Here is a 20,843-nt window from a genome sequence, read left to right on the forward strand (position 1 = left end):
ACCATTTTGAACGGTATATTGTCATATTGAAGTAATTGACAATTTTACTTTCATATTTTTCTTGTGATATTTGATGTTTTCATAATCTTTTATGGTTTGATGAATTATAATTTGTTGGTAAGGAAAATATACGAAAACACCATAAAAACCCACAATGCTTTGTACCAGAAATGAAAGCGAGACTACCGGAATCCCTCGACAAGTGTGTGGAACAAGTTTTGTTTCCACGCGTGCAACAGTCTGACAGTCGGTATCTAACACCCGATAGCATTTTCCTCCATTCTCCCGTTACGTTAACTGTCTCTACTCATCGGCAATGCCGCTGCCACCTACCCTGCTTGCAAGATTGAAAAAGAGAGGCATAATTAAGCAAGATGACAGCGGAGGTAGGTGCAAATCTTGGTATCAACCATCGTATCGTGTTGCAGAACGTAAACACGTCCCTTCGTTGTGCATCACTGCATGTCCCCGGTGCATGTCCCAGCACTTAAACGTCACCACTCTTCCTGAAGAGGCCAGAAAGGCTTAATACTTTCAAAATACCCTTTAAACAAAATTATGCAGACATTTCATAATTTACTGGATTTTCAGATAAACCAACTAACTCTGTGATGGGATAACAGGGCCCATTGCATTCTGCACTGTGTATGTACACAGTGTGACAGTTTTCGGACAGGGTAGTGAATTTCGCCCAGAGCCGTTTCTTAAATGACGAGCACTACGAAATCTATTACCATACCCTGCAAAACTTTATTGCGTTTGTCCTCAAACTGTTAACAGTACGGAAGTGGTATTTAGGGGGTCAAAGTTGCCCAATTGTTGACCCCATCTTAAGTGCGTAGTAATCTGACTACTATCATCAGCTAACATCAATACATACATACATACATACACAGGTGTCCGGAGTTGCCGGTGTACATGCATAGAGAGAAGGGGTGTCCGGAGTTGCCGGTGTACATGCATAGAGAGAAGGGGTGTCCGGAGTTGCCGGTGTACATGCATAGAGAGAAGGGGAAGGTTTGACACGATTTTGCCCACTGGACCGTGAATCCAAACAAATATGGAGTCTAGAGTCAAATAAAAGGTCTACGTCGATAGCAAAATACCTCTTGCCTTTAACGCTCAAGTTTCAAGTGGGCAAACCAGCATTTAGTCTCAATATCGGCCCCAAACTCTCTAGTTACCCCAGTCATCAGGCTGTTACGTACAGCAGCACCGCGGTTCTCATTAGCATTCCACATGAACCCGTGACCCACAAGCGCTGAATTTAAACCCCCTATCAAACGGGCTACATATTCTGGTGTACAACGTCCAGCTTTGCGTTTTGAACAACCCCAAGTCGTTGATCCTTTACCATCGTTAGTTGGTAAGAATTTTAGAAAATATTTTAGCAAAGGTCACGAGTTTAAATAAAACGCCAATTAATCCGCGCTGAACTATGGGTAATTTGTCCCATTCAAAATGTCTGACGTACGTAATACCCTGATGATGTACATAACCAGGAGTTTGGGGTCAAAATTGGGACTTAATAACGATGAACGCGTCTCACAGTTGGACATTAAACATTAAAGGTATTTATCTATCGAAGGACGGTAGTTTTTTGACTGCATGCGTTGATATACGTGGATTTTTATCGTCCACAGGATTCCGGAGGGCAAAATCGTGTCAAACCTTCCCCTTCTCTCTACGTATACTACACGGCAACTCCACGGACCTGTGCATACATACATGATACATACATACATACATGATACATACCGTACATACATACACATACATACATACGTATATACATGCAAATTACCACTGCCTTTTTTTTGTTCTTTAAATCTTATCATCTTCAGATCCAAATGAAGAAATTATAGCAGAAGATTATTCAGATGTCAACCCAGGTTTTTATCAACAGCATGCCTCTGCAAGTGCTGGCAGTGATGATAGTGATGAAAGTGATGAAGAAGAAATGGAAGGTGGCTGCCCGAACAGGTGGAACAAGTGGCACACTTGTTCTAAGTTCTGTGACGAGAGATGGGGCGAACCAAGAAAGAAGCAGCCAAAGACGGCCAGTGGTGAAGAATTGCCTCCAGGATGGGTGAAAACTATCGATGACAATACGTATGTGCAATATGAATGTCATATTTTTGTATTTCCACGGGATACATGTATCCAAACTATGAGCATGCATGAGCATTAGGAAAAAAAACAATCTCATCATGTTAATGGGTTGATGGAGGAATTGTGGCTCAAAGGATAAAGTGCATGTTGCACTGTGCGTATTGCGTATTGATTAATGTTAACTCCATACAGGAAGATTTTTTAGCCATGCTGCGGTGGATACAATGGCATGACATTATGAACACATGTGTGAAAAACACACGAAGATTATAGAATAAAGTGAAAATGTCACAGATCTTTTCTGCACATAAATATTTAATTTTGTTTTGTTTATGTGACTGTGAGATGTGGTTGTGGTACAAAGCTGGTATAGCTGTGGGTAAAAGCACTGAATTCATAACTACATATTATACAGCAATTGCTTATGACACTGGCTACATTGTTAGTTTAGACAAAGAAGGCTTGTATGACAGTCAACCCTTTCGAAATTTGAGAAATTCAGATTTACATGGAGTCAATTTAGAGTAATGCATTCATGTGTGTCCTGAGAACCATCAGACAAAACGTTCCTGCAATATTGCACAGATTTAGAGAATGTTGACATCCCGGTAATGTTCTCAACTTCCAGAGCTCAACCGTACTATTGGAACACGATAACCGACCAGGTTTCATGGCTTCCACCCACAGGTAAGAAACAGTATCACCATTCAGTGGATGCACGTTTGAAGTCTATCATTTCCCCTGCAAGAACAAAATGTTGTCGATGACAGATTCATCTTCAACTTCTGGTTGTCTACATTGACCATCACATCGAAAGTTCAATTTTAGAACTCTGATTTTTTAAAGCCCCAAATAGCTGCTAATTTTATGCATTATTTTCATAATTTTTACTTTCAAACCAAAGTTGGTTCGTGTAAATGTGCTAACTGAAGGACGTGTATAGAAGTATCAGTGCTCACGGACTTAGACCATGCCTACTCGCTTTTACAGATTTAATAAAAAACGGATGCCGCACTCACAAAATGGCGCCCCCACAGAAAGTACACAAAATGCAGTATTTCCTGCACATACACACTGAGATCATAAAAGAAATGAGCATGATGCCGTTTACTTGAATGCACAACACACGATGGCCAACATTTTGTTGTTGTTAGATCTATTTTCTCTGTCACATGATTAGATTTTGAAAATGGCAGGAAATATAAAATGCTGTTATAACATTTGAACTTACATTCCACTTGCGACACTCACAACAGTGTTAGACACTTTTTCAGTCTTTAATGGGTCTTATTCAAAGAAAACTCTTGGAAAACTCAGGATATTTTGAGATCGGATTATTACACATTCGCAACTACTGTGGCTTTAAGATGATATGCGCCTCGAAATTGAAAGACTGAAACTTTTACTCATACTTTTCTCAATGAATCTTTCAACCTTCTCTTTCAAAATCAAGAGTAAAATCGGGGGTCACCGTGCAAATTTTGGGAAACAAATTTCCCAAGATTTCCTGATATTTGAAATTCAAAATGACCATCATCCCGGTGTTAACTCTATGGAGAAAAATAAAATTTCTGATAAACTATGATGGTACAAAATTTCCTTACACCAAGAGCTTTAAAATGAGCCCCCACAAATAGAAGATCAGAATAGAACTGATAAAACTTGAAAGTGCCATTGTCTGTCCCCGAGGCACATTCTATCTTAACATCATGTTGATCAGACTGTCAGACCTTATCATGGAACCACTGCCTGTTTATTTTCTTGGTACCGTCACATCTTATATTGTCTCTGTTCAGACCCAAACGCCAAAATCACCTTGCCAGCATCAAAACTTCAGCAGGAAGATGATGAGTCCCTTTCTGATGACGCAACCAATGGAGACACCATGGATGAAGATCTGCATCCGCCCGGCACCGAGCCAGTCATTCATGAAAGTTGTTGGAAATGCGGGAAAAAAATTAACAATATCAGTGGAATTTGTAGGACATGTGAAATGGTAGGAGTATTAACTGATACATGTACAGTTGCTTACAAACTTCTATTGCGATACAAGAGACATGTAATTCCAGTATGAATGATTGAGAGTTACTTTCAGCTGTGAATTTCAAAGTGTAGCCAAAAAATGATTCGGTCATTTGAGTCTCAATCTTCATAATTTTTCTATCAATACCTGTAAATACACTACAACTAGACACTGGTTTGGAGAAAGTGCTAGAAGGCTGTCACCTTTAGCAAAACACCCAAAACAAGTTACATTTATTTTTTACCACCTTGTGCTGTGTAAGTCGAGAGAAAACTGAGAAAGAAAAGTGATCACAGGTCAACATGAAAAAGAATCAGTGAATTTTCCCGATCAAAAGCATCTTTCACACATCGGTCTACTTTGGATCTTTGTATACCGAGTAGCAATGCACATTAATTGTTTGAAACAAGCACACTCTTGCCTCTGTGTTTATTATACATGTCAACAGCTTTATATAGTACAATTACTACTGCTTGTGTCAAAAGTCAACATCGTACACACAAAGCCTTTCTTTTAGACGTTTCTGCGGTGATGGGTCAGTAGCAGAGCACTATCTGAACAGTCAAACATGTTCATTGTGTGGTACTTACAGGATGGCACAGGTGGTGGACCGACAAGAGAGAAAAGACGATTCCATGAATCTAGAAAAGAAAGTACACCATATCAGAAATCACATAAAGGTAACTGCACTGTACAGTGTATATGTTTTGACTCACACAGCAATTCTGGAGACACAGTGTTGCTTAGCACATGGTGTACATGTCGTGTGCTGCACTGTATTTATACTATACATTGTATAATTTCTTCTGGCAAAAGAAATATTTTGCAAATTTGTAGATCCAAACACAGACTAATTCAATTTTCTGTTAACTCTGTGCCACCACTTTGCTCTCAAAACAAGATCATTTTCAGAACAAAGCAGTTCTTTGCTTCTGTTATATTTATTTTTTAGGTCAAAGAAGATTTCAAGATGACTTGGATCCTATGGACCCCAGTGCGTACTCTGATACTCCAAGGTATTATCACTGTTCTTGTAGTTTCCTGTGTTCATGTCTGTTCATTTTAATGATTGATGTAGACCACCGGCCACCAGGTAGAGGTTAGAGGTGAAGCCATTGTGCTGTCAGAGGAGTGCTGTTGATCAGACCTTCCATAAATAAGATTTCACTAACCAAGAGAGTGACCAGATGAGTGAATATGATGATGAGATGACTTTGCAAAAACACTCAGGGATGTGTGTACTGAAAGATGTGTCTGCAATGAATGCATAAACAAGAGACATTTGCATTGTGATTAAGAAAGTCGCAAGAAAGCTTTCTGTTCTGTGCTTGAAATTTGCAAAAATTGATGAGACACACAACAGATGTGTGATCTCCATGCAAATCTGTGCCATATATGAATTCGATACTCCCATGAGATGTCCTAATGAGACATTCTAGCCGAACAGTTCATCACCACGGCGTGTTCTTTACTTTCACAGAGGTACATGGTCATCCGGGATGGTCAGCAAAGGTGAAGCCAAGACTGGTGTGGACACAACGGCCAACGGTCCACTCTTCCAACAGAGACCATATCCAAGTCCCGGTGAAATCCTCCGACAAAACAAAGCCAGGCACGACCCCGATGACAGCCAGTGAAACTATAACAAATGTGATATTGTCTGTTCTGTCATTTTAAAGGGGAAGTTCACCAAGGATGATTTTGACATATGTGCTAGCTTTGTGGTCACTTAGCCCGGAAAAGCTATTTTCGCCATTTATAACTCGCAAGATTTTTAACAAAAACCGATAGAAATAGTACAGGAAGTTGCCCATGTAATTTGAATCATGGGAAAAAGCGCCAAGCTTGGAGCTTGCATAATGTGATATGGAAGGGACCATTTTCCCATGGGTATGGCATTGTCCACCCACCCATGCTTAAACCAGGCTGTGCGTATTTACATAACTTTTGTTTATGCTGAGTATCCTTGCATAAACGATGATTCACTTATAATAAACTGTCTACTGTCAGATTTTGTGTTGCTGTTTACTACTGTGTTACTGTGAGTGGACAATTTGGGGTTCATACCTGTCCGGAAATGGTCCCTTCCATATCACATTATGCAAGCTCCAAGCTTGGAGCTTTTTTCCCATGATTCAAATTACATGGGCAACTTCCTGTACTATTTTATCGGTTTTTGTAGAAATTATTGAAAGTTATAAATGGTGAAAATAGTTTTTCCTTGGTAAATGACCACAGAGCTACCACATATGTAAAAATCATCCTTGGTGAACTTCCCCTTTAAGTTATACAGCAAATGCCACACACATTCACATGTACAGTGTCTGTTTCACACATAGCAACATACATACAGGAGCAGTGGCTATTTACTATTCATTTCATACATGGGTCTCTTTGTAATGAAGTTTATATTTGCTATTGCAATCACAAAAATGAGCCTTTGCCATTTTATTTCAGAAGCACAATTTTCAAAGTAGGTGGCTGTAAATATCAATTGTAATTTCACTCAGAAGAGGTTGCCAAAAGGTTAAACCCGGAATTCAAATGGACCACAGTACAAACAAATCCACTTGCACAAATGCACACAGAAATACGTATATTTCTGTACGATTTTGTGCACGTGGGTTTGTTTGTACCGTCATCACCTCGTACCTGATCCTTTGAGCGTACTGGGTCTTGTAGAACTCATCGCGTCCTTTTTATTCCTGAGTAGAACCGTTGGCATCATACACATTGTCAAATATTTTGTAGCAACTTCAATAGCAATTGAGCATGTAAATTTTTTTAATACGACAGTGCTATTCTAGTTATCGTTGTGTATTTGCCTGTTATGCTGCAACTTCTCCCAAATATGGGCATTTCATTCTGCCTATGTCCTTTTTCGGGTTCATTTTAAAAAGCTTTACTTTGTATGCTTTCCCCACATGACAAAATGAACAAAATTTTCTTTACATCAGTTTTTAAAAATTTTAATTTGTGATGTCCGAAAAATAATCACTGCCAGTGTTTATGCATAAATTTGGAGAATTCTGGTAACATTTCTGCTGTCCGCTAATCTGATTGCATTGATATACCAAGGTGAACACTGGTAAAATGCTTTTGAACGACGGTAACATGTACCTGCTTACTGCTCTTAACCCTTTGAGTGACAAAGTTTATTTTTGTCCCCTCTATAAAACAGGCCCCAGTCAATTTTTGTCAGAATTTTGCCAAAATTTTGAGAAAAAATTGTAGCAAATGAAAAAAGATGTCCAGTTAGTCCAAAATTATCAAAAAATTACAGAAAAATTCATAAAAATTGGTAAAATTTTGCATTAAAATTTTGGGGAGAGAAAATTTCAGTGCCCAGAGGGTTAACAAAAACACAGACTTACAGTAATTACTGAATTTGAAAAACAAAAGTACAAGAATGTAATATTCTGAAGCATCTGAATAAAAATTGTAGATTTCTTTGCTATCATTGGCTGCTGCTTTTTAGTCCCCACGGACAGTCCGGGGGGACTTATAGATTGGGTCATGTCCGTCCGTGCATCAGTGCGTCCGTCCGTCCGTTCACGCAGATATCTCAGACATGCCCTGGTCAATTTCTTTCAAACTTTGCACAAGGATAGTACCCTACCCCATACAGATGCATGTCGATTTGTTTCACAATGTGATCAAATTTGGTCGTGTTAGAGCACTTTTTAGTTTACACCTCCATAGACTCCCATGTATAAGGCAGTTCTGCATAGAATCCCAAGTATAAGTCAGTTCTGCATAGAATCCCATGTATTAGGCCAAGTAAAATTAAAATTGTTTCTCATCATATTCATATTGCAAAAAGGATGCAGTGACACAGTTTTTAGCCCCATGGATGAAGACCAGGGGGCTTATAGATTGGGTCATGTCCCTCCGTTCACGCAGATATCTCAGATATTTTGACAAAATGTCACGTGACCTTGGTGACCTTTGACCTCAAATATATATATTTGTCCATAACTCAGTAACCACAAGTGCTACACCCTTCATATATGCACCATCCCGGAGGGACGGTGATATATGGTATGATGGGACACCTTATGAGGCCACATATTGTACCTTATCAATTATGCACATATCTAATTTTGAGCGAGCCAATAGAGCTAGAGGTCTGATTTTTGATATATAGGGATAACTTAGCAATACAATTTTTATGACAAAATGTCACGTGACCTCGGTGACCTTTGACCTCAAATATACATATTTGTCCATAACTCAGTAACCACAAGTGCTTCACCCTTCATATATGGTATGATGGGACACCTTATGACGCCACATACTGTACCTCATTAATTATGCACATATCTAATCCTGAACACACCAATAGAGCTGGATATCTGATTTTTGGTATATAGGGATAACTTAGCAATACAATTTGTTTTTGACAGAATGTCACGTGACCTTGGTGACCTTTGACCTCAAATATACATATTTGTCCATAACTCAGTAACCACAAGTGCTACACCCTTCATATTTGGTATGATGGAAGACCTTATGACGCCACAAACTTTACCTCATTAATTATGCACATATCTAATCCTGAACACACCAATAGAGCTGGATATCTGATTTTTGGTATATAGGGATAACTATAGGATAGAAATTTTTGACCAAATGTCATGTGACCTCGATGACCTTTTACCTAAAGTATACGTTTATGTCAATAAATAGTTAACCACAAGTGCCATGTCCTTTATATTTAGTAGGATGGGAGACCTTATGACAACACACGCTTTACCTCATTAGTTATGCACATATCTAATTCTGGGCAAGTGAATAGAGCTAGAGGTCTTATTTTTGGCATACAGGGATTAATTAGCAATACAATTTTTTTATTTCAAAATGTCACATGACCTCGGTGACCTTTAACCTCGATTATACATATATATGCATAACTCAGTAACTATACCTCCGATTTTGATAGGATATTAGACCTTAAGATGTCACATCTTGTACCTCATTTATTATGCGCATATGTATTTCTTGGCTGGCCAATACAGCTAGAGGTCTGATCTTTTTTCCGATTTAGAACCATAACTTAGACATGCCTCATGTCTTTCAAATTGGGAACAACGACATAGACCTATGTGCCCATAGATCTCAACATATATATTCCAGTGACACTTCTTAATGACCACATTTCCCTGGGCCATCAAGACTAATACTTCTATTACAAGGGGGGACTATGTCATTGTCAATGACTTGTTGTTCATGTTGTGTTTCAGGTTTTTGTTCATTTATCCCTGATAAGCACTTTACCATTATGAGTCATCTTGTTGATGTGTTTCCTCTGATCAACGAATACTTTGCACGATAGCCTGAATCATCTGATACAGCAGATATGCATTCAAGTAACATAGCTCAATTTGGGATACAAGTGGCTCTTCTGTCTTGCCCTTTTCCTGCTTGGGCTGTTACCTGCCACCCTGCCAGGTCAGTGAATATAGCAGCCTTGAGCTCAAAACCTGCTTTCACCGACGTGGCATGACTGGTATATCGGTACTAGAATTCAAAGTACTTGTGCTCAGCTTTGCAGTTTAATATACCACTGAAGAACCACCGAAACGTGATGTGTTACCAGATAGTGGTGGCTGTTACAGACAGGCATTACATACTTTCACGGACTTGGCAGGAGACAATTGACACTGAAGACCCGTCCCCCCTCTAGACTGGCACCCTGAAAAGCCATGCAATTTCCACTGAATTGGCAGGATTAGGGGATCATGAAGGTTTCCTTGTCAATCTCCTGTCTTCAATTTCCAGTGTCAGCTGTCTGCCAGTCTGTTGCATTACTGCTGAAGTGTGCGCCCACTTTATCGAATTGCATCCGAGACTGAATGTGCATTAATTTTTCAAACGGACCAGAGATGTATATTTGAGCATACGTGCAGGTACAGTTGGCTAATTTCCTAGATGTTGGCTGATTTGGAAAATCACACAACATTGGTTGAGATAATTAGTGATGTGACGTGATCTCAATAGAAAAAGGATGCTGATCACAGTATTTGATAGCAATGTACACCCTCATATCTTATTCTTTATTCTGTATGCACATATGTAATGCTAAGTTACAGTATTGTGTAACCCAGTCACTCCATTTTCCAGTAAATTAATTTTTAAGACGATGGGAATGTACAAAATTTAATAGCTGAATGGGTAGAGGGGGGTGTAAGTGTTTTCATTTAAGTGATGAATATGCAAAATCTGTTCACTCTTTGTAACAGCTAGGCTTTTAACCCTTTCACCCCCAGTTCCCTGTATACAGGTCCAACTTTACCATAGAAAACAATGGATTTGGGACAAACCATGGTGGTGAAAGGGTTAAAAACTGCAACCTGTGAGCATTCACTCCTGCTAAAAATAACACGACCGCAACACATCCCAGGTATTTAACTTACTGATTAGCTAGTCGCTACATGCTACACAACCTCCCACTTTTCTTCCAACCAGGCTAGTTCCGAATACTGCTAGTTTATGTGATCACAAAATGTTGTTCTCTTGGCTCCTTGTACATTGTGCAAATATTTGTTAAATACAGCTGTGAATATGGTACATGTATAAACTGATTTAACCGGATGCAGAGAGTTTTATGTCAATCTTGCTATGATAGTCTTTGAATCTGCCGTTGCCCCCTCTCTGGCCGGCAGAACTGAAAACTGATACAGCTCTTCATCTGATAACAATCAGATTGCTCTGAGCTATGACTTGCAGTGCACACCTAGTCTATATATATTACAGAGCTATAAGTATTACCCTTATTCAAGTAGAAGGGTTTATATCAGCCAGCACAACCATCACCCTACACTGAAATGAAATTTAGTCCACCGTATTGGAGTAACTAGGGTCGTAACTCATAAGTAGTTGAGCAAAGATTTAAATAATGACAGTTTGTAGGGGTAAGTTCATGATAACTTTCAGTAAATGAAATGGTTTACCCACGTACAGAGAGAGAGACAAAAATACAGTTCTTTGATTTATCGTAGTCTGAGCAGTGCATTAGTTAAAGTGACCTTTAAGTGGCCATTAAACATCTCTCAAATGGATTTAGCTCGATGGAAGGCCCATTAACTGGCGATACAGTTCGGTTTTTACAGACGTGGACACTGAATGGAACTACATCAAACTCGGGCCAAGATTTTGTCAACAAAATCCATCTTTCGATCTAACAAAGATGTCTTTATGTTTTAAACCAAATTGTTGCGAAGAATATGTAAAATCAAGTTTTTAATTTAACTTTGACCAAATCTAGACGAAAAAAATTAATTACCAGAATACATCTGCCAAACATGAAGCTACAGTATTCTCTCCAAGTAAGCCTACCCTGGTTACCATGGCAATAGGCTCACGTAGAACAGAAATGACAAACACGAAAGCCAGATATAAAGGAAATTTATTTAAATTCTCTGAACACAGCCCTTGTATATATCATCGAAGGTACAACAAAACAGCTTAAAATATATATTATATGTACTTCATATTGTATTTCACACGTAACACTGATGTTAATTGATATAGGATAGCATATTGGTGCCGTAGAAGTGTATCACATACGGGCCGACCATTGTAGTAATGTCTGGCACACCTGAGAGTTGCAATTCACAATCCTTCCTGATGAAAATGTCTTTGACTGTACGGATTTCTCTCCCTGCATGTGTGGCGATATGACCCTCTGGCAAATTGGTGGTAAGTCTATCGTATAATTGACACGTACTGCAGCTGGTCATTTTATGGTTTATGAGTTTTTTCTACTTGGGCACTAAAAGGCTCAACGAACGTATATTCCTCTTAAAATAAAGAAATAACACCCATTCTTATAGTAACGCTTAAACATTTTAAAAATCTTTATATAGTATGAATTTCCTAAAATGAAGAAACAGAGGTTTCATGTGCAATTAACTTTATGACGAGAATGTCAATATAAGTAAACTCCCATAAAGAATATATAAAATCAACTCCCATTAGGAAAGATCTACAGATCTGGAAAAGGTAAAGGAACTTGGTCATCTCTAAATGTACATATATCTAGAATAGATCGTTAGGGGAAGAATTATCGGTACACTCACATTTCAACTGGACAAACCTCACAAAATGTTCATGATGAAAATATTGACGATAAAAATAAACATGGTTGTTATTCAAATAGCAAATTTCGCAAGATAACAATTGTCACCGACTATGAGAGTACTGCACACGTTTAAAGATATGTCTCCAAAAGTTTGGTTAATCCTTGTGGATGCTATAAAGTACAGAAAGGTATTGTGAGCAACATCGGTGGTAATCACTGTACACAATCGATATGTGCACGTGTGTGGTCAGAGGGACCGTGGCATGCTAGCGTGCAGAGCGTCGCGCCACAGTAGACTGGACTGAGAGGTTGAAATGCGTCTAGATTTCAAACTGATTACGGATATTTTGGACAGCTACCGAACAGGTCAACCAAGTTTGTGGAGACGTAGCAGCTTTCACTTTAATCTCGTTTCAAAAATCATTCTTTCAACGAATATGTGACGTAAAGATAACTCTCAAACTGCGGTACTGTAAGCTGATAACAGAATTTCAAACTACATGCATACACAAGTAGATAGGTGTAAGTTCTTGGCAGAGAAACAATTGTCCAGGATACAAATGTTAAATCAATTCTCAAGTCAAAAAGCGAGATAGTATAACAGTGAAGCTGCTGTTGTTTGCATATGAAAACCTTCCAATAAAACATTATCTGGTCAGACTGCGTTACACTGGCTGTCTCGTGACAAAACATTATCAATGTCACGGTAGCTACAATAACTTCTGAATCAGCTGCAAGCACGTTTGATTTGAATAATTATCGCCAGAGGAAAGATGGTTTTGATGATGTAAAGTGGGTAATAGTGATGGTTCAATATGTCTGTATCGCAGCCACAGAACAATTCAGAGCTGGAGAATGTGAATGCACAGTTCAATGTTATAATTTTGCTATCCTTTCTCAAATCCACTGACTGAAGAATAAAGAGGTCAGGAAACTGAGGTTTCGGAGTGGCGAAGGCACAACAAGCTGAGATTTACATCTGCTGTCGTAGGCGGTTATTAATTCTAAATCAAGGTACCTGGGGACAGCTGAAAAACTTGTAAAGATGTCGTGTTCTGTCCTCTCACGAAAAATCAAGAACGAAACAAAATGTCTCTGGTTTCTGCTAACAACTGTTTTGCTATACACATATCGCATTACAACACCGTCAATAAATTTTTAAAATTAAACTTGCAACTACTCAAAAAAACAACTAATATAAAGAAATATTTGAGAACATGCAATTTTTAACTATATAAAGGTCACATTAACGTGACATTTTAAGTATGCATTAATGTAATGTATAAAAGCTAGTATTTGTCCAAATTAAAATCAGTCATGGTAACTTCCGAAATTTTTCAACTTCACTCGCGGTGCTGTTTAGATGTTTGTTGGTCTCCTCGATACCAACATGTCATAATTCCATCATGCAGTATTTCACAGTAACCCATCAGAGTGTGAATGTGTCTGTATGAGCACAGAGACGCGTTATCTTTCGAATGTAGCCATGCCATGCGCTACATGAATTATGACGAGTGTTGGTACTATGAGTACCAATTTTCGAACATTATGACACGATCTTTTGCAACATTTGTTTTCCGTGTTCGCTTGTTCATAATAACATATTAATTATTAATAACTATTTACATTTCCATCTGAACGTAAAACTAGTATTTTCAAGATAAATTGCATTGCCGCTGTTCTTATATAAAACACCAAGGGTGGACACAAATCGGACACCTGAAAGGAAACTGCTCTGTACGTCATCGCAATAGTCTGCTCAATTTTACTTCTTGGATTACTTTGATAAGCCCACAAACTCTGTGCAAGTCTATATTTGCTATAAATCCAGCATGCATCTTCAGATTCTGCCCTCCTCCCTTAGGACAAACATCAACATCATCCAGCATCTTACGTAGCTGTGAGTTCATGGCTTTGTTGCTAGTCTCCAAAGCTCCAAAGGGTGTCCTGTCTTGTGATTGTGGCTGATTGTGACTTCGACAACTTTTCACCCACAAGTCAAAGTCAAAATCAGCTCGTAAAAGACAAAAAAACTTGTAAAAATACCACCATCACAGCTATGGAGCTACATTATATCAAACACAAGCAAGGTTTCCCGAATTAAAACAGTAAGATGCTTCCTTCCCTGTGAAAATAATCATGAACATTGTATACCGCCCATGCTACCATACAACTCAAAAAAGACAACTAAAAAAAGACAACTCAAAAAAGACATCAATGAATGAGCTCTTACAAACATGAAATAACTACTGCACAGCCTTCATATCGGGATATGTATAGATATTGAATATGATTAATCGGTGATGTAGCACCAAGAAACAGTAACAACGACAATTGAGAAAGAAAGTCAAGCCCAGGTTGCCATATATAATACACGTTTTATCCTATTGAATTCCATACCCTCAGACTGGAAATCTGCTTACTGTATCATGTTACAAATTCTGTATCTATACACACACACCCCCATGCAGTTTTAATTTCTTAGCAATACTTAATTGTTTTCACGACTGAAAACAGCCCTCTGTATACAGTTAGCAATGGACACGGATCATCCTCAGTTCACCAATTATTTCCGTATATCATCTAAACCATTTAGGTCATGCAACAGTGACGAGAGCATGACCAGATAACAGTACGAAATCAACAATATCTGGCCCTGTCTTACGCAAGTCCTCCATCTCAAGACGTGTATCCTAAAGCATTGTTGCTAAGGCACTAATAGTCTTTTTATAGACGGGTTATTACGACCATATCAAGAATATAGGCTAATGTGTAAATGAAAATATCGCATTTGGAAAGGATGCAGACACTCATACAAAACAATTGCAGCTCACTTGTGTCAAACATTGCCCAGCACCCCTATCGAAGTCTATTTTTATTACAACCAGAATCTGACTCCAGTCATCTGTTAGACATTACAAGTTACCCATCAAGCGTGTTATTATGAATAGGTAAATATGGCCGACATGCCTCTTACTGGGCTCACAGTCGACTGTACACGCTCCTTTTGATCAGGTTCAGATATGTGCAAATTTTCTGTAATCGAATAATATCTGGCAGTGTGAATGGTACACCAGTTATCGAGTATATGTGTCACAATTATGACACAATAATGGCGTTGAATGAACTCCAGTATTGATATTGATATTGACATTGACACTTTGAGTTCGATAAATTTACATTTGTTGCGGTTCACGCTGAAACTTAGAAGTCATGAAAGATGCCATGTACGAGGCATACTGTTAATTTGCAGTTTAGAGAAAGTTTACACTCTGAGGCAGGTGTCGACAAAAACCAAAACGCACACACCCTTACTGTAATGTATTGTAATTATGAAAAAGCCAATAAGATAGAATACGGCGACATTGGTGGTACAAACATACCCACTTAAACCAGAGAACAGGCCAGATTTTTAAACCATCAAAATTATCAGAAAACCCTGGGGTTTTTTTATTGCACATCCACTACACACAGGCTGTGACTGATCATGTCGCTGCATTGCTGATTGCCCTCACTGCAACTGTTGGAATATTCCATCATATTGCCGATCTTCAAGTGCGTGTCACTCATCGGTTGTGGCGCCTCCTTCCTCTCCAGCAGCCGTGGAGTCTGCGTGTAGACCTGCTTCACCAGGCTCAGGTTTGGTGAGCTGGGTGCCGTCCGGTCCTTCCGGTTGGTGACGAGGTCAAGGTCATTGGCATGGTTGTCATCTTTACCAAGAGCCACGGTTACTCCTTGGACATCAGATTCACTGATAAGCAGAGGTTGTTGGCTGCTTTGGCTGCCCATTTCATCCCCAATATGGATCATGGTGACCATGTCCGGCTGAACTTCCATGTACTCCTGCAGAACAAAAAAAATATTTAGATAGCCTTTATTTCATTCTTTTGAATGATGAGTAGCCTTTATTTCATTCTTTTGAATGATGAGTAAAGAATAAAATGCCATGAACTCGAGTGCAAATTACTTTGCTTGATGATAACACAACTGTAAACATGACATAGGTAATTATTGAACGAAGGTGTTCAGTCCAAACATACCATAAAGTATATTTTGGTACTGTTGTGAGGGGCTGTAATTCTTTCCCGGGTTTCTCTCCTTCAAAGTACTCCTGGATATTTGATTTTGTTGTCAGACTGGCCACAGCGCCACCAGTTATTGAGGGAAAGTGTTTGCCCCTCTCTATAATGTTACTACCTACACCGAATGATGAACTACGCGTCGGATCGAATAATTACTTTTGGTCAATTTAAAGGTGAACCTATACACTGTGAAATTGTTAAATTGAGAAGTTTTCGTCAGATTTGCACCAATTTAGAAGTTTGCTGCAATATTAGATCAAAACAACTACTAGTGGAAAAATTCCTAATGGCTTCACGTATTTCCACTGTACCACCAATCCACGACCATGACGTACGATCATCATAACGATGTACAACAACACAGTAAAACTAAATTGATCTGTAAAATGTACATATACAGTCTGAATCATAATAGAAAGAAGCCAGAGTTTAAAATAAAAATTGCTGATGGAACAAAGAACTTTTTGTGGAAATGTTTCCTTGCCTATAATCTGGCATATACAAATACGTCAAAAATGGTCAATACTGGAAACATTCTGAAAAAATGGTGTAAAACAAAGTACGGTCCCACTTAAAATAAGTCAGTAGCTGAGTTCCTCGCGTAAGGAAATTTATGGAAGTCATAAAAAGAGCTGTATTGCAAAAAAATAAATAAATAAAACGAAATAGAAATTTCTTATTCTAGGTATAAAACACGCACGTACGACAAAGGAGGAAAAAGCAACGTAACCGTACACAAATCACAAATCAGTTTATCGAAGATTGCGAAGTGGGCATACAAAGAACCATGTCAATGAATACTAAATACAAGCAACTGTGTGATAAACAATCTGATCAATGATACAGCAACATATCCGAAAGAATGGGTCATATGTCACAATTCAAGCATGAAGCAAACAGAAAAGAAAATGTCTAGGAACATTCTGTTGGTACGATTTTAAAGTGACACCAAATTGATTTAATGAGTCGTGTTTTTTGTTTTTGTTGTTGTTGTTTTTTTTCAATTTCGACACGGAGGTTGAACAGAGAACAAGACAATGTACCTGGTTTGCAGTTGACTGCAGAATTTTATCAAATGTTTGGTATAACTCTTCAGCAGTTGGTCGCTTGGATGGCTTCTTGTTCCAACAGGTCAGCATTATATCGTAACTGTGAATTGGGAACAGACAACAATTACACTGTCACTATGAATCTTTTATGAATCCGTTAAATCATATCAAGCGATTTCCATGCTCGGTTTTCGTGTCTTTTATATTTGCCTTTAGCCATTCACAGTGCATTGTTCACTAATCGTGTTGGACGAAACAAAGAATGCATAGAACATATTATACCAAGCTTGAAAAATATAAATAACCTATTTACTCCGGATGTCGACCCGAGTAAGCTGTTCTATTGATTTTTAAAAAAAAAATTGGTCTCCGGTACCGAATTCTGATGGCAAAGTAGCTCTAGGCATCTGATTCCAGCGGACATATTATGCTGATATTTTTGTTCAGGAAATATATGACAATATCTTTTTACAAGGATTACTACTGTAAAAGATAATCAGATAACACACATTTTTCCTCGCAACTGACTCTCTCAACTTTACACATGCGCCTGTAATCGCAGTCTCTTTCAGCACAACTTTACTTCTTAAAGAAACTGGCCGTAGGCTTCAACAACAGCTGGAGTATAAAATTATTCGGTTGAAAGTCACTGGAGGGAGACATTGTTGAATGATTGCCTGGTGCGGGCAGGATGCACAATGGAGCGCATCTAATGCAGAATAAAGTGAACCTTAATGTACTCTTGGACTAATGGTTGCAAAAAATAGAAGGATGATCCTGCAGTAATGGGGAAACGAGGAACATCAATATTCAGCTTCATTGCTATTTTATTTGCCCTTTGTCAGATATTTATTGAAAATGGAATCTGAAAATGGCTCCAATGTGAGGCTTGACTGGACATTTGTTTTCATGTAATGTGTGAATTCCTCCTCGACCCGACGTTGATAGTATATCCTTTATGACGGATCTAAATTAGGAAAAAATTGATGACCTCAGCAATGTCTAGCTTTCCTCTCATAAACCACGGCCGTTACTCACATTTCCTGTTTACAGTTTGGAGGCTTGGACATTCGGTATCCGGACTCTAACAGTGGAAGCATCTGTTCCACCGGCACACCAGGGTATGGAGTTCCTCCTGTCACGGATATTCATAGGATGTTATTAAAATCTTGTTCGTGTATGTCGTCTAAATTCATATCACAAATATCGAAAATAGCTCCAGCGACCTAACAGCAACAATCTAAATAATGTCATACCCTGTCACATATACACTAGACAATACTTCTAGCTTGTAAGTGTTCCCCATACACATTAATCTTTGTCTTCTGTCGTCCGATTTACGTTTGCGCAGGTTGGTCATTTTGAACGCGTCGGAGCGTCTATTGCATTATACACTTGTCAATTCCTTCTAAAATCACACAATCTACATAACTTTTCTCGACAAAGTCAACACGATCTGTAATTTCGAATTTCATTTTGATCCGTTGATATGTTATGGATAATACAAAGCTGGCACAATTCCAATTTTTTTCTCTGGTTTGAAATATAAGAATTTTAGTTAATTCCTGCGCAGGAAGCAGCTTTTTTACACTAACCTGTAGAATTTAAGCGGGGCCATACTTTTTGCACACTTAAACAGCGGGCGAACACACATCGTAACGGACTTAAATCGAATCGGCAAAAACTCAGCCGGGCGTGCGATCTATTCTGTTGAACTCATATCATGATAATATGAAGGTAGAAATGCTATAATACCTAGAGTGACGATTTCCCAGAGCAGTACGCCATAAGACCAGATATCGCTTTTTGTGGTGTATTGTCCGAACATTATTGCCTCGGGTGCCATCCACTTGTAAGGCAATCGCCCCTGCAATGCAATGGAATGTTCGCTGAATGGAAGTACACACCGATTCTAACAATCTTTCATCAATTTCTTTCGTCATTGCTTTCTCATGAGAACTTTTCTTGACATAAAGTATAAGCATTAAAAATGATAAATGATATGGACCTCTGGCATAAATGGTCTTTTTGCCAGAGCTCCATATATCTTTCTTTCATGAATTTGACTTTGTTGTGTGTACCGGTGCTTTACTGTCTGTCCTGTGCTGTTTTGTGTCTATGTTTATAAAAATTGACTATGTAATACGAATTTTGACCCAGTGTTATTGGATTATGGATGGGTATGATTGTGACTATATAAACGAAAAAGTAACAAAATGAGCGTGATTATTTTTAATTCAGGAAACATCGGGCTTGCGACTTATTATACCTTGGACTCCTTGAAGTAGTAACCACTCTCGTATATCTCCCTCGCAAGACCAAAGTCGGAGAGTTTGGCAACCATGTCTTCGCTAACCAGCACATTTCGGGCAGCTAGATCACGATGAACACACTGGAAAACAGAATATGGAGCATCACGGTTTGATCACAGTCGCCGTGAATTCATTCTGATTCGAGAAGCACACCGACTGCGCGTGAATGAAACCTCTTGGGCTGGAAAATATCACATATTTACGTCATAATTCTCAAACCGCCATCGTGGCGTTATTTAACCAAAACGACATGTCGTATGTACGTAGATGCAATACAGTTCCGCCAAAAGACTAGGCCGTATTTATTAGGCTTGAATAGACACACTGCTGAACGGATTAAACAAAAACGCGAAAAACGATGAAACTGATGACAGATTGCGTCAACAGATGACAATGCATTGGAAATATACCGTTAACTCCATAAGATACAACAATAATCCTACTAAACGATTATGAAGAATGTAGACCTATATACGCAATCATTAAAGGAGAAGGCTGAGATTTTCTTTTCAATGGCCAATAATTACCTTGACACTTGCCAGGTGAGACATTCCTCGGGCAATCTGCCATGCAAATGAGAACAAGTCTGCTTCTGACAGCGGCGATGTGTCGCTACTCTCCATGTTGTCCAGGTATTCAGTCACGCAACACCTGGATTTCAAGAAACTCTGCAAGTTTCCATACTCGGCGTACTCCATGATTATCATCAGATTTCCTGGATTTAAATGGAATATCAAAGTTTATGGAATGGCTACGGTGAGGCTGAAATCTTTCATCCGAGTAGAAGGGGACTAAAGAGATTTTAGGAAAGAATAATTGTCACAAATAAACCCACGGAGAGGAGCATAAATTGAACATTGGTATTGCTTGTAAAAGGCAGTTTTTTCTGTTACAACCAAATAGTTTCAAAGTCCCTTTTGTTCAGCTTGTAAGCTGAGCTTATATTTGCCCCATGCCAAAGGTTACTGTTGACTGTCCTGACTGGAATTCATTTATCAACAACAACATCCATTACTCTACATATTCCATTGCGATGGCAAGGCTGATGCTGTGAATGTCAACATTCTTTTGAGTCACAAGTGAAATATACAAGCTTGTTTTATAAGGCGAAAGTAAAATAGTAAGTGTTATCAATAATTACAGTTGTTGACCCTTTCATGTTGTGATTATTAATATTTCATG

General features: G+C 38.7%; 2 protein-coding genes across 5 annotated transcripts in view; one reads left to right on the forward strand and one right to left on the reverse strand.

Annotated features, from left to right (window-relative positions):
• The first annotated feature begins 181 nt into the window (after positions 1-181).
• LOC139135551 (polyglutamine-binding protein 1-like) lies at positions 182-7,595 on the forward strand. 2 transcript variants are annotated; one of them, XM_070702996.1, is made up of 8 exons: positions 182-386; positions 1,845-2,112; positions 2,741-2,799; positions 3,909-4,108; positions 4,728-4,815; positions 5,088-5,151; positions 5,616-5,807; positions 6,415-6,552. In XM_070702996.1, exons 1-7 carry the CDS (start codon positions 317-319, stop codon positions 5,770-5,772), a joined length of 906 nt encoding a protein of 301 aa, XP_070559097.1. In that variant the 5' UTR covers positions 182-316; the 3' UTR covers positions 5,773-5,807; positions 6,415-6,552. The 2 variants fall into 2 exon arrangements, with proteins under 2 accessions (XP_070559097.1, XP_070559096.1); XM_070702995.1 differs by having other exon boundaries at positions 5,616-7,595.
• Positions 7,596-11,526: 3,931 nt separating this feature from the next.
• The window catches only part of LOC139135552 (uncharacterized), a 43,444-nt gene continuing 34,127 nt past the window's right edge, over positions 11,527-20,843 (reverse strand). For all 3 annotated transcript variants that reach the window (XM_070702997.1, XM_070702998.1, XM_070702999.1), the window contains 6 exons: positions 20,189-20,376; positions 19,619-19,741; positions 19,105-19,216; positions 18,388-18,484; positions 17,344-17,449; positions 11,527-16,061 (listed from right to left, as the gene is read on the reverse strand). In XM_070702997.1, coding sequence (XP_070559098.1) covers positions 15,669-16,061; positions 17,344-17,449; positions 18,388-18,484; positions 19,105-19,216; positions 19,619-19,741; positions 20,189-20,376 — 1,019 coding nt within the window. In that variant the 3' untranslated portion in view covers positions 11,527-15,668. The remainder of the gene's footprint in view (positions 16,062-17,343; positions 17,450-18,387; positions 18,485-19,104; positions 19,217-19,618; positions 19,742-20,188; positions 20,377-20,843) is intronic.

This window comes from Ptychodera flava, chromosome 6 (genome assembly GCF_041260155.1).
Source record: "Ptychodera flava strain L36383 chromosome 6, AS_Pfla_20210202, whole genome shotgun sequence".
Classification (NCBI taxonomy): Eukaryota; Metazoa; Hemichordata; class Enteropneusta; family Ptychoderidae; genus Ptychodera; species Ptychodera flava.